This window comes from Stenella coeruleoalba, assembly GCF_951394435.1.
Source record: "Stenella coeruleoalba genome assembly, chromosome: 12".
NCBI classification, from domain to species: Eukaryota; Metazoa; Chordata; class Mammalia; order Artiodactyla; family Delphinidae; genus Stenella; species Stenella coeruleoalba.
The window spans coordinates 49,452,407-49,467,515 of NC_137158.1; the positions used below are offsets into that span (position 1 = coordinate 49,452,407).

General features: G+C 36.7%; 1 protein-coding gene across 3 annotated transcripts in view; it reads right to left on the bottom strand.

The window, feature by feature from the left end:
* MAN1A1 (mannosidase alpha class 1A member 1) overlaps positions 1 to 15,109 on the bottom strand; it is a 175,013-nt gene that overhangs the window by 83,572 nt on the left and 76,332 nt on the right. For all 3 annotated transcript variants that reach the window (XM_079939505.1, XM_079939506.1, XM_079939504.1), the window contains one exon: positions 3,610 to 3,704. In XM_079939505.1, coding sequence (XP_079795631.1) covers positions 3,610 to 3,704 — 95 coding nt within the window. The remainder of the gene's footprint in view (positions 1 to 3,609; positions 3,705 to 15,109) is intronic.

Sequence of the window (15,109 nt, forward strand, 5' to 3'; positions counted from 1 at the left end):
CTGTAAATATGAATACCCTGAGAGAAACACCATGTCTGTTATCTTTTTAAATAAAGTGAAAAGAAGCAGAAAATCTTACCTGGACCTAGCATAGAAACTTCATCACAGCAGGGACTAAAATAAATGCTTTTTTTTTTTTTTTTTTAACAAAGAAAAGGTAAAGAAACCAATTATCTTTAGGCAAAAACCTGAATACTAGAGGAATGTGAACCGATAATACCAGTAAGTTCACATTTTTGTTAACATATAGGTGTTGGCGAAGAGTAGCCTCCATAACTATGTTCAAAATTGAGGCACAAAAGCAGAATTATATTACAGACAGCATATTTGCCTCCCCCATCATAATTATTGCCAAGAGTTTCAAAGCCAGTCAACAGTGAATACAGAGCTATTCTAAAAAGCATCCTTGAGCACTTTTTTCTCTTGGGCATCCTTCCTTTTTCTCTTGGGCATCCTTCCTATCTACAGATACTCCCTTATTCTGAGAAGTTAATTAAAATATAATTTTGCCAGACATATTTTTCCCCATCTCCTTTGAAACTTCTACCGGTGACAGGCTTCAGAAAACTAGAAAATAAGCTCCATGCCAGCTGTCCCTTGTCCCCTGGCCCATACTGTGAAAATACAGAGATTCAGAGAAAACAGCATATATGTACAGGTTGACATCAACAGCACATCCTGAAATCTAATTATTGCAGTTAAATATGAAACACTGCTTTTGTCCCCTAGAGAAAATTCTTCAAGATGATAAATCAGTTTCACAGCTAGAAGAAGAAAGGATTCCATGAGAGTACTTGATTGGGCAAAGGGATAGGATGAATTTTAGTGGGTTGATATGACTATTAATTTTGCCAAGGTTTATTGCATAAATTTGGGTAAGCCACTACCATTTAGTAAATGGAATTGAGAGTGGATAAAATATATAATAAAAAATTCATACAGGTTGCCAGGAAGAAGTTAAAAGTGTTCCTGTCAGTTGTAAAATGGTCACCTAATTTCCTCTAGTTTAACATGAAAACATCAGAGAATACATAAATGAAATGGCACATTATTTTTGATCCAAAATAATTTTCCTGTAATATTTGAAATTAAAAGTTCTAATGTAAAATACTGTAAAATACTGTAAAATACTGTAAACCTAAAATAAGGTCTTAAGAAAAAGTTAAAGCCCTAGTTAATGAACTTTCAGGAGATACAGATAAAAAAGATAACAGCAGATTCAATACTGAATAGTTTTTAGAACTACTCCTTTATGTACTGAAAAATATCTCCACTGTACACAAAGATAGGTATAACTAAGGAAAAAATCCTCTTGGCTGTAAAAAAATAAACACTATGTTAAATATGCTTTAAAACCATCTAATTTCTTATGATGATTTCAAGAGAGGCTAGAATTAATTAAATGATATCAGCACCTTACAATAACTAACTGAGCTTTTGCAAAGATGTAGGCCCGCACCTCTATTAGTTTTCGGAGGCCTTTATCTAATTCCATTACCTTCCAGGAAGCAATAAGAACTATCTCCACAGCATCTTAGAGTAGAAGGCTGGAGTGATCATTCACTCCAGTATTTTAAACCTGGGGGGCCCTTAGGTCCTAGGTGGACTCCAATGGTACTGTTAGCTTTTGGAAACTGAGTAAAAGTACGTGTACTCAGGAATATGCCTTTTATGAGGAGAGGGCCGTGTTTCATCAGAATTTCAAAGTGAAATAAACATGAAAAGGTACAGAAAAAACTAGTTAAGTAGCCTAACTTCCAGTTTACAAATAAGCCTGGAGAGTTAAAATGATTGCTCTAAAGACAAACCTAGAATAGCTATAAAATACCTAGAACCAGGTCTCTTGATAACCAATTAACTCAGTGTACTATTATGCCCATATCATTCTTCTCAGAGGGTAAGTAGGAAAAATGTGTTAAATGTGCACAGTGTTTTCATAACTGGATCTTATCTCAAGTAACAGAGAAGTTTCTAGGTCAGAATACTATCTATAAATACAAAGTATGAAGATATGGAAGGCAATACAGGTGATCTACGTAAGCCAAAAAAAAACCCTCACGGATCTCCCAACACCATACTGCCTCCAAGCCAAGCATATACGCCCACTTTCACTCTAAGACAGCATAGCACATGCCACTGATCTCCAAGCTGACAGAGAAAGCCGCAGGAGTCCAAAGGGAAGAATGGATGGATCCTGAGATATCACAATGTGCAATAGAGAACTACCTCAGTTTAACACGGCCCAGGGGTTTGAACTTTCCCTGGCTCACTGCCTCAACACCCACGCCTCTGCCCCAAACACACACACACACACACACACACACACACACGCACGCACGCACGCACACACACAGAGACACACATACATATATAAAATTATAGACAGGTACAGCGTGATTTCAAGTATAGATATATAACATACAAATGAAAACAAAGCATGAATTTAACTGATTTATTAGCCAATTAATTTCATGATTTTTCATGATTAAGTTTAGGAAGGAATGTCACTAAAATAAATAATTAGGAAGAAATGTGCACTAATCTTGCCAAGTCACCCTGTGTATCCTCTTGCCATTTCTAAAACAAGAAAGCCATTTAACTTGTGCCTATGAATCAATATGTGTATAAACATCTAAGCACATATTCTAGCTCCTCCGTTTACATATGGTATGATTTTGGGCAAATGACTTAGTCTCTCTGTGACTCAAGTTCCTGATTAGTAAAACAGAGATAACAGCAGTACTGACCTTACTGAGTTGTTGTGAGGATTAAATGTGGTAATATGGGTAAAGTACCTAGAATAAACTTTCATATTTTATGATGACAAAAGAACTGTCATCATTGTCATCCTCACCATCATCACAAAGAGACATATAGGCAATTAATTAGTTATGGAGAAGAAGGAGTTAAGAAGGAAGCTTAAGATAAAATTGTTTATTAACAAAATGCTCAAGCTATCATGAAAATTCAAACTACTTCCTGGGAGAATACCAGAAAGTCTATTCGGCCCAGGCGTTTCTTGGGGCCACATTGCCATGGACTTGGCATGCCAGGGTTCTCCACCCAAATGGGATGAGAAGGATGGGTTGATCTGGGCCAATGGAGCAGTCCCTTCCCTCCTTACAACTGTGGGTGAGCAGCGTCAGGTGCTCCAGTCTCAGTTACACCAACTCGTTGTGTGGGAGACCTGATTAGTCTAAATGTTGTATCTCTGCAATATCTCTGACCAGCAGCTTAACTGAAGGGAAGTGATCTTAGGAATTGACTTCTTTGAAAGTGAAATTTTTTGATGACAATTTTAAAGATAATGGGATGCTCTCGGAATTTATGGAGACAGTATGCAACATCCCCATGAAACAGTGAAAACCTTGAATCATGTCTTGTGTGCATGCCTCTCTTGGGGTCATTTGATCCCACGACGGGAACCCATCTAAAGCCACGGAACAATGAAAAACACTAATAACTTCCAACACAAAGACAGACACCAAGACTCCCAATGGTGTTAGTCACCAACATCATTCAAGTAATTATCCATCCGGTGTCTATTTGTTAGACCACAATCTTGAATATGTCAACTTAAAACATGTTGTCGAAAATGAAGAGTTTTACCTTTTTATATTCAGCAATGCCCAAGGTATTCCAGAGGGAGTATGAAATGCAGGTAGCAATTTTACCCCAAGTTCCACTGCTTTCTTTCGAAATATCTGAAACGTTAAACAATTAAGTGAGCTACTGTTGAAAGAAAAACAAAATATGCTATTCTACTATCTCACATTGAGCATGCTTCTACTTAAAATTTTTTTGATATGAAAAAATAAAAGTTTCTCAAATTAATAGAATTACCTAGGAATGTAAGAATGGTCCAGGGGCCATTGTGCTGTGCAGTATTTATTACCAATCTTGGTTGCACAAAGAATCATGTAGGGAGGTTTGAATAATACTGATGTCTGGGTAGCACTCCTACGATTCTAATTTCTATGGTTTGGGGCTCCCAGGTGAGAATTTTTTAAAGCACCACAGGTGGTGTCAAGTGATTCCAACGTGCAAGCCAGAGGGGAGAACCACTGTTGCTGGTGAGTAAGTCTTGGATTGAAAATCAGGAGCTCTGGTCCTGTTCTGCCTTCACTTATTTACTAGGGCACAGAGAAAGCATAAGTTGTAAAAAGACATATTATTACAAGTAATCTATACATCCTCTCAGCCCTGTGCGGTTTTAACTTCCTCTTACGTTAAGTGTAGGTGATATGGAAGATACAAAGTTAAATTTGATACAAATTTCTGCCAATAATTTAGTAAAGAAGGCAATATATGCATATATGTATCTGGAACACAGATAAAATGACTGCATAACTTAAAATCACCTAGGAGTTCAGGTGAGTTCAGTAAGTCTGTATGGTGGAGACGGCATTTAGATGAGGATTGTATGCAGTGTGTAATGGGGTTTAATAATGCTAGAGACAGGCTGAGGCAGGGGGAGTGGAGGGGCATCCCTGAAGGTAAGCACAGACACAGGCAAGCGGAGGCCTGCAGAAGAAAATGGAATAAGTCAGCTTCCCTGTCCACAAAAAGGGGGAATACTGGAAAATAAGGTCAGGTGTACACAGCATAGGCCCAAATCATGAAGGCTCATAAATGAAAGGCTAAGAATTTTATCCTGTTAAAATGGAAAAATATTGAAAGTTTCTGAGCAGCCAGTTCACTTGAGCAGAACTGTGCTTTAGGAAGATTCATTAGATGACATCCCTTCACAGTTTTAGGTCCAAAGAAAAGCACTAAGTTAATTTACTCATTGAAGGAAGGACTGCTACAGCTTTCCCCATTATAGCTGTGGCAGCAAGCAGGAGCCTTGTCCCTTCTCCTTGCCATACTGTATGACTGAGCATGGTGGGCTGGGAGCTTACTATTGCTTCTGCCTCTTCCTCAAACAAGGGAGATGTGAGAAAGGTTGGGGAAACCCTGAAAAGCATGGAGAATGAAAGCAAAGTCCTCTCCCAGCAAGGGAAAGCATTCATTAAAGCCACTGTCAAAGAAGCCTTGTGTGTCCAGAGGAAGGGGTTTCAGTCCTTAACTCCTTCTTTAAGACCCAAGCCTCCCCACAGAGAAATCCAGGCACTGGGCTTCGGGGCTGAGGAGAATTCAGTAATACCGATATTGACACTGTTTCTGAAACCCTACTCTTTTGGAATCTAACTCTTACTTTGTAATGAAAGTTGAGGAAATAATCAGTTTTAATGTAAGAATTTGGCTGGCAGTCAATTTAGATAAACTAGCATTCCTGGAATACAAATGAGGACACAGACATTTGTAGTATATAAGGAACTAAAAAATAAAGATACCATTTTTTCCCCACAAGTTATTATTATAACTCTTTCTGAAGTGGACAATTTCCTGTTTCAACAGCAAACGGTGAATGGAAGAAGAGGAGAAAGAAAATAAGCCAAAAGGTATATTCTTCCTTTCCTGTCTCTGTCATGCCCTAGAGAATTCCAAGGTCTCTTCTGCCGTAAGGGATTATCCAATCACTGCCCAGCCATCTGCTGACTTTCTAGTTTCCACCCAACTTTTAAAACTGTTAATTAATTAACTCCTTTTCAAGAAACTTACATAGGACAGAAGTCAGACTTGTAATTAAAACACCATCATGAATATTACAGCCATATGGCATGGGAGTTAAGGGCTCAGGCTTTGAAAACACAATGCCTATATTGGAATCTCAGCTCTACTTCTTCAAATTGGGTATAATCTTGGGCAAACTGCTTAATCTACCTGTGCCTAAACTTCCTCAACTATAAATTGGGGATAACAATAGCATTTGCTATTTTAAAGGCTGTGGAAAGAAACTGAATGAACTATTATATTTAAAGACCTTAGGACACAAAGTCATCACTCTAAAAGGTTAGTGGTAGTTTTTATGGTAAAATGATAAGGGTATTTCCCCAAGAACTTTCCCTATTTACTGCCTGAAATTCTTTCTTTTCTTTAATCCAGCTGCTGTTTTGGTACGTTCTACTTGGGTTCTCTGTGTGCGTGAATATGTATTTTTATAGACAAATATACTGGGTTGGCCAAAAAGGTCATTCGGATTTTTCCATAAGATGTTATGGAAAAATCCGAATGACCTTTTTGGCCAACCTAATACGTGTGTGTGTGTGTGTGTGTGTTCGCGTGTGCATGTGCACGCACATGTATGCCTCCCCCACCCTCAAACACACACTCTTCATCAAAAGCATTCATTCTCAAGAGCTAAGCCTTTAGTTCGCATCATTGCATTCCCAAATTCAACTTTCCATCTTGACTCTAGCTCTGCACTTCTACTTCTGTGCTCACATCACAATCTGGGTACCCTGTTGTCTTTTGGAACTTAAGATATCCAAGGTGAAATCAATCATTTAATGTCCAAGGCACATGTCCCTAGTTCCATCACTGACACTACTGGTCAGCCAGTCCCTGGGGCTCAAGAGAGCACACATTTTGACTTCTGATTTCTCTCTTCAGTTATTAAGCATCGACATTAAAGTTCTTGGCAACATCACATATACAGCCCATTCCCTTTCTGTGATACAAGCACAGTCCATTCATATTTTCATCACCAGGTACTATGAAGGGCATGAGAGCAAAGAAGGTCCTCTTACCTGGTTTCCCATTCTCCAGGATTTCCCCTCCTGTCTCCATTAATCTGTATCTATGTTATCTGATTTCTCTTTTTACCATACAACTTTCTTATTCAAGAAACCATAATAATTCCCTCTGTTGTATGAAATGTCATGTCAGAAATGATCTACTGACTTTTCAATGACCTCTATGAATCAGACCATCTATTATCTTCTATTTTTTCAAAGACCATCCTGGCTGAAGCTTGAGTCTTCAGGGTTTCAAGTACTCATTCAAGTTCAGTCTACCATAGTATCTTTGTTAAAAAATGTTTTTCCTCTCAGATCTATTGAGATATAATTGACATACAACATTGTGTAAGTTTAAGGTGTAACACATGATGATTTGATACATGTAGATATTGTGAAATGATTACCACAACAAGGTCAGTTAACACTTCCATCTTCTTGCATAATTATCTTTTGTGTGCATGTATCATGCCATCTTAGTATACTTATTTACATAGTTCTCTCATCCTGAAACACGCTGTTCTGCCTCCTGTTGGCCAATCCAAATTCACTCATTCTCCAAGGTCCAGATCAAGTCCCAACCCCAGGCCAAGATCTTTATCTTCTGTGAACTTCTACACTGACAACTGGCATCACAAAATGCAGCATTTGATTACAGAGGGCAAGATCCAGATCTCTCAATGTTTTCTCCTGTTATTCTCTTGTATCCTCAAATAATTTTCTTTTCTTTAAAAGTAGAGAAAAAAATCTCCATTTCTCCTTCATTGTCTATTATACATATCCAACCCAAATTTGGTCATTTTGTATTAAATTTATTGATATCTCCACATTATTCCTATGAGTGGTAGGTGGGAAGTTTTTATAATCTCAGTTAACAGACAGGAAGGAAACAGCGACCCTTTCCATCTTGAGGTTTTTGCCTTTGCTGTTTCCTCTGGCTGCAATGCCCTTTCCCTAGCTCTTTGCATGCCTGGTTCATTCTTAACTTCAAGAATCCATTTAAAAGTCCCCTTTTAAGAGAGGTCTTTCTTAACAACCCCACATAAAGTTGGCCATTCTCATGTATTGTTTATCATATATCACCTTGCTTATTTCCATCCCACTATTTATCACATCCTAATTATCTTATTTGCTTGTTTGTTGATTGTTTGACAACCCCACTAGATGTAAGCTTCATGAGGGCAGGACTTTGTCTTGTTCTAGCATCCAGCAAAGTAGCTGGTACTCAATAAATGTTCATTTAATAAATGAATGAATCAATCAAATATTAATAAATATATCTGGAGCACTGTAATGAGAAACCACTAATATTCTAGTATTTGCAAAGTGTTCTATTCTATTCCACGAGTTTCTATTGTCTGCAAATAAATATATCAAGTATTCTGCAGTCTCAACCTTGGGCACAATTACAAAATAGTTTTTGGATGAAAACATTAACTAACCTATTGATGCTTTAAATGAAATCATACGTTGGCCTAAATCAATTTCAATTCTTAATATTTGATTGTTACCTCCTCTTGAGACACGAAGAGGTTAGTTACTTGGAGGAGGAATCCAGATTCTCAAAGAGAGCATCTTTCTACACAAAATGGTGAGTAATAAAATTCCAAACTAGCTAACAAAGTTAATATTGTTAAAAGAATGAAGGAGAAATGTCACAAATCATTCTAAAGAGCAGTTAAGTTTTAACTAGCACATCTTAGATAATGTGCTCAAAAGTAAATGACCACAAAAAGCACACTAAATGGTACTTCACTGCCCCTTCAAATGGGGCAGGCATGCTGGAGGGAGCATTGGACCCAGGTCAGCACTTGGATCCTAGGATTGGCTCTACTACGGTTCAGTGGGAGGCCTGGACCCATCACTTAACTTTTCTGGTTCTCAACTTCCCCAGTGAAATGGGAGAGCAGGGCTGATAATTTCTACTTTTGATTTATTCCTGAAAAAAACTAGTATCAGGAGTCACAAAGCTAGTACTAAAATGAGACTGGCAAAAAAACAAAACTATCATAATTTTTTAGACAGAAAGTGCTAATTTGCCGCCCAATTCTTAGTCAATCTTGGTTTTCAGGGTTTGTTGGTACCTATATTTGGCAGGTGGGTTTTGTAAAGTTAAGAGGGCAAGATGAAAAATGACAGGTAAAAAATGTAATCTGTGCTGATAATAGAAGACATACTCATTTTTAAAAAAATGACCATTAAAACTGAGTAGGGTTTTTGGGCAACTTGCACCAGTCAGTTTGATATGGGCAGATATCTAATGACCCAAAAGGAATCTTCAAAAAGATTCTGCATTATGGAGATTCTGATTACATTCACAGAAAAAAATAAAACTAATAAAATTTGCTTAAAGAAGGGTGGTAAAATGTTATGAAATAGCTTCTAAAATAATCTTTCAAGCATGTAATGAATAAATAGGTGTAAATAAAAACTTCTACGGTCTAAAGTTAAGAGTTTCAAAATGACTATACCTAAACTGTATCTTTTCATTATACTTAAATAACATCATCACAGTCTTACTGCTGTTTTTGATCAAAAGTTTAAAAAAACTTCAGATTTTAGAACCTACCAAATAAATCTTTTATCTTTTTACTTTACCCTTACAGATAGGATTAGACAAGGCTGTAAACAAGATGTATGGCTTTCTTTGCCTTTCTAGTTTGCAGATTCCTGAAGAACTATACAAGAATATTTACACACCAAAGCAAAGAGTAAGGAAAGAAGAAATGAATAAGAACAGATGGTTCTGGAAAGAACTAGTTTCAGTTCAGACATGGTTCGGTTTGAAATGTACAATATCAAAGCCTTTCTTCAAATGCTCATGCTGAAAACTTCACTGTTAAAAGATCAAACACTAATTCCCCATTAGTACAAGCAGAGTTTACCTATTACTCATTTTTGCTACATAAATCTTTCAGCACAAAAAAAACTTTCAGCTTTTTACCGTAGATCTGATAAATATCTTTGGCTGAAAATAACTGAAATAACCCACATATCATTAGCTGAGTTGATTAATGCACATAATATGGGCCAACCAATAAGTACTTATTGAGCTACTCTGGCTTTTCAATTTAGAGTGGAACCTTAAAAGTTCTAAATATTTGAATAAAGATATAAAAACAGTTAATCCAGGAGAAATTTAGAGCTGGAAGGGACATCAAAGGTCATCTAAATAATCTTGGTTTACAGATAAGGAAACTGAGGTTCAGAGAGGCCCTATTCCCCTAATTAAACGCTCTGATGTGGGATGGTTTGATGACAGCTATAGCCAAGTGAATGCCAGATTCATACCATCTCAGATACACGTAATTCTTTTGATCTGGAGGGATCTCCCCTGTGAGTCCCTTATATGTCAGTGTGTACACATCTTTCACTGCCTCTTTCTAACTTGTGCATTCTCTCTTTAATTAATCAAAACCCTAAACTGAAGTCTTTCTAAATTAAATGATTTGTTGTATTTGTCAAACTGCATTATGAACTTCATTTTTTAAATTTATAAATTTAATTAGATGAGAACTTTTGTCAACTGTTTTGTTTTTCTTCCCTGTGATTCAGTACAATTCAATTTTTAGCCTCTAGGCCATTAGATGAAGAGAGTATTCTTCACTTTTCTGAAAAATTAAAGCATTAAAATCTCCCCAACTTGTTTATTCAAAATAACAAGGATATATGCATGCTAACCTGCCAGTAATCATAGGTTATAACCAAGAAGAATCAATACAACTGTACCTTAGACTTTCTAATGTATGAAAGCACAAAGTGTAAGTGAAAGAAAAAACTTCTGATAAATATAACTCAAAAAATCTAGATGTAGAATGCTCTTCGTGAACAGGCGTTTTAGACTTAGCTAGCTTTTTAAAGATATTTATTACAGAATCAGAAACTCTGATAGTGGGGCCCATAAATCTGCGTTTTAATAAGCCTTCCTGGGAAATATGATACACATCAGTTTGAGAAGCATTGAACTAGGTGAACTCAGGTAATTCAATACGAATGGGAAATAAATTGATTGGAAAGAATAATAAAAATATTTATTGCCACAGGTATAATGTATACTGTTTCTGTAGTGAACTAAGCAAAAAATCTTTAATAATCTTCAAGTTTCACAAATAGCACAAGAAGTATTAAGCCATGTGATGCTGAATTTGCAGTTTAACCGCCAACTCTCCATTTGCTGCTCGCCTGGTATTTAAGAGCAAGCGGGACAGCCAATTCCTAAATGAGTAGCAGTCATCACTGCATAATTTCAGTCTTATGTGCTTGCCACTGTGGTTCAGGAGCTTATTTTGCTGTTAAGTCACGTCTCTAAGTCACTTAATAGCATTAGAATGGAAAGATACGGTCAGATTTATGAGGCCAAGAACGAACCGCCTGTGAGTACTTTACACCACATTGAGAATCTAATTATTGGTTCACAACACGGCATTTATTAGTTTTTTCTCTCTTCATATGGACCCTGTGGCAAATCAGCACACAATAGTATTGTTTTAAAGGGCCATTTATATGTAAAGTAGTTCTTGTATCTATTTTTGGTAGTTCACAGGTAAAATTATCCTGTTTTAGCGTAAGACTGGTCATACAAGGTTAAACACATTAAAAAACAACAAAACAATTATTTTTCAACTGTGAGAGTTAGGCCAATACTGTAGATTTGAAATAATGTAATTGAGAAATATCTGTAAAATGAGGCATGGTTCGTATTAATACTGTGAAGAAGATTTATGTACAATTTTCTTAGGCTATATTTTGGGCTTTTTTTCATTAAAGTTCTTAACAAGGAAATCAACAGGAAAGAAATGGAAACTAGTGGATATATGTAAATATTTCTTGATGTCTAGATTCCTCAGAAAACTTGGAAAAATTAAATACATAAACATTTTTAAGTTTCCTAAGGCCTTTCCAAACTCTTTCCACACAGGCTAAGCTTTGTTTGTCAATGATTGGTTAGAATCTAGAATTGGGGTGGAGGGGATCAACAAACTGGTTTTGTGCTGGTTGAATAACTTTTTACATTTGAAATGTCATGATAAAGATTTTTCACTAAGAAATACAAATATAGGTGAATAAAATAATCACACAGCTAATTATAATCACAGACCACACGCATCTCGTTAAACTGGATTGCAAATCAAATATTTCAAGGTCACTCCTTTTCCCCATGAGTTTTTTTCTTTCTTTCTTCCCCCCCTTCCTTCTTTCTTTTCTTTCTTGCCTCCCTTCCTCCTTTCCTAAACATCTTCCTCTTTTATAGCTCTTGCAATAATATACACTTATACTGTGAACTGATAACATTTCAAGATAAAAAGAACAAAAAAGAGATTTCACTCCAAGTTACCTGTAACATGCTAACTGTATTTGAAAGCGAATATTCAGACATAAACTATAAAATGTGAACAACGTGCTTTGTTTATACTACTGCCCCATACTAAGCTGCTTAAATAGGATGAGAACCTCTGAGAAAACACAATCATTTAGTAAGAACGCCCAAGTTCAGGGATGCTAGGAATGAGAATGTTTAAGTAGGCTTTCAGCCATATAATTTCCCAAAGACTGAAATGCATAAATGACTTTGGCCAAGTAATAAATAGCTGATGCTTATATAGCACTCAATATATTCCAGCGACTCTTCTGTCTTCATTTACTAAGTCACATAATCCTTCTAACAAGCTTCTGAGGTTGGAAAGGTTATCACCCCTAATTATGTCCACACAACGCCAGCAAGAAGCAGAGCTAGGATTTGAATGCTACAGGCTGGTGCCAGAGTCCGTGGTCGTCAATTGACCACTACTCCACACTGCTGAAACCAAGTTTTGGAACAACTCTGAACAAAAGTAACATTTGCTGTAAAATGAGAATGAATTAATGAAAAAATTGTTTAGTGTTCTCTATACAATATATGTCATATCATAGTGCATCCTATTAAGTATATAGTATGTTTATGACTTGAAAATTTACTAAAAGTGGTAAATGAAAAATTGTTTCAAGTTATTTGGGTAATGTTTCATAAAGTAAAAAGAAGAATGCTGTAAGTTAAAATACCTGTTCAACCAGAACTTTAAGGCATGTAGAATATTTACATGTACATTTGAATTATGCTTGTTCTACATGCGAAATATGATCTCTAATTTATACACATCACGCTAATGCAAATGCATTAAATATTCTTTTAGAGAGAGAAAGAGATCCAAAATACATCCCAAGATCCAAAATTCATTTCACCAAGCTTGACTGTTGTTCTGGGTAATCTCTTTTATTACTGATTTATTTAAAAACATATTTAAATTCTAAAGACACACAGAGATATAGATCCTCTCACCCACGACACACATGCCTACAGAATGCATAGCCTAGTGTCAAGACACACATCCTAGTAATTACCATCCAGGTCAAAAAACAGGACTTCGTCAGCCCCACTAGAAGCCCTCTGTGTGCCTTGTCCCAGTCGTTACTCTTTCCCTCTCTCCAAAAGTAACCACATCCTGGCATTTATTCTCTTATATTTCTTTATCAACCAACAGCACATCCTTCGACACGACAGATAGTCTTGCCCACTTTAAAAAATAACAACAACAAAAACTACTTCTAAGCCTTTTTTAAACCACAGGCCCCCCCCTTTTCCCCTTTCATTTCTTTTTTTTTTTTTAACATCTTTATTGGGGTATAATTGCTTTACAATGGTGTGTTAGTTTCTGCTTTATAACAAAGTGAATCAGTCATACATAAACATATGTTCCCATATGTCTTCCCTGTTGCGTCTCCCTCCCTCCCACCCTCCCCATCCCACCCCTCCAGGCTGTCACAAAGCACCGAGCCAATATCCCTGTGCCATGCGGCTGCTTCCCACTAGCTATCTACCTTACTGCGTTTGTTAGTGTGTATATGCCCATGACTCTCTCTCGCCCTGTCACAGCTCATCCCCTTTCATTTCTTTATAATTTATCTGGACAAATTTAAGTCATTTGAACCTTAGGAGCCTCATTCTGCACATGCGTAGTGCAGTTCAACACATTCTTCTCACCGTATTTTTGACAAATTGGAAGCTGGATCCAGAGACTTGATCCCTTTGACAAGACTCCGGGTGACATGTTCTTTTCTCAGGAGGCACACATGTGGTTTGCCTTCCTTTTGAGAAGTCAGCAGCTTTGATAATCATGGCCTGGATCCATTACCTCATCAGGGGTTGTAAAAATGGGTGAGCTTCTACTTTTATCATTTCACTTTCGTTTATTAACAGAAATAATTTTATTAACATATACTTGGCTTATCTATTACTTGGTTTCCAGTGATACAGTTCACACAGTCAAAGGCTTGATTCAATTTTCAAGGTAATAAATTGCTTCCCTGTCATTCTTTGAAAGTGACCAATTGTTTTTGCTTTTTAGTATCATTAAGAAGTTACCAACTTAAACATACTTAATGGGTGTTAATCTGTTACACTTCTTATTTTTACTGAAACTCAAAATGCTCATCTTCTGCTGGAGGAAGCCTCTTTTAAGTTGGCCCTTGTGTCCTTTTTATATTACTCTAGCAGTCTCTGCCAGCATCTTTGTTACCTGGTTTGATAAGATGTTTCAGAATAATCTTGTAAATTTTCTATTTCAGCCATTTCTCCAGGAAACCGTGGTTAGTAAGAAATAGGAATTCAAGACCCAATCTGGGTGCTAGGGATGATTCATTGTTCCTAGGCCTTTTCAGGGGAGACACACACACACACACACAGATACACATGCATATTTATATATTTTAAGATAAAATATCTCATAAGTTTTTACTAATATTTTCAATTAAAATTCAGAGCTACAATGTTTTTCTTTTTAACACTTTCATCATACAATCTACCCATAAGTATACATTTCGCTGGTTTTAGTATAGTCATACTAAATTGACTCTCACAATATTTAGAACATTTTTATCATCCCTCCAAAAGAAACACCATGTTCATTAGCAGTCACTCCTCGTTTCCTCCAACCACTTCAGCCCTAGGCAACCTCTAATCTACTTTCTGTCTCTGCAGATTTGCCTATTTTGGACATTTCATAAAAATGGAGTCACACGATATGGGGCCTTCTGGTTGTCTGAAGCTTGTTGCTTGGTATATTCATCAGGAAGAGCTCTTGGAAACAATATTCCCCAAGTTCTTGCATGCAGATAATTGTTTGCCTGTGTCCTTTACACCTGAAAGCCAGCTTTGCTGTATATAAATCCTTTTCTTTCTTGCTACCGCTGCCAAAATTCTTGTTGAGTTTGTCATTAAAAATGGGAGATCTGATTATAATGGAAAGCAATCTGCGTTCACATTTTGGGTAAGGAAGGAGTTAAGACTGTAGGTATTCATAAGTAAAGAATCAGTGCATGTTCCTAACTGTTTGTGTCTATAGCAGTTTATTGTTCTCTTTGCAGTGCTTCTCTAATTTTTAGCATCTCCCTTCCACTATCAACCAGCCAATTTCTCTTCCATAGGACACAAGGTTTTTCCAGAGCATAAAGAT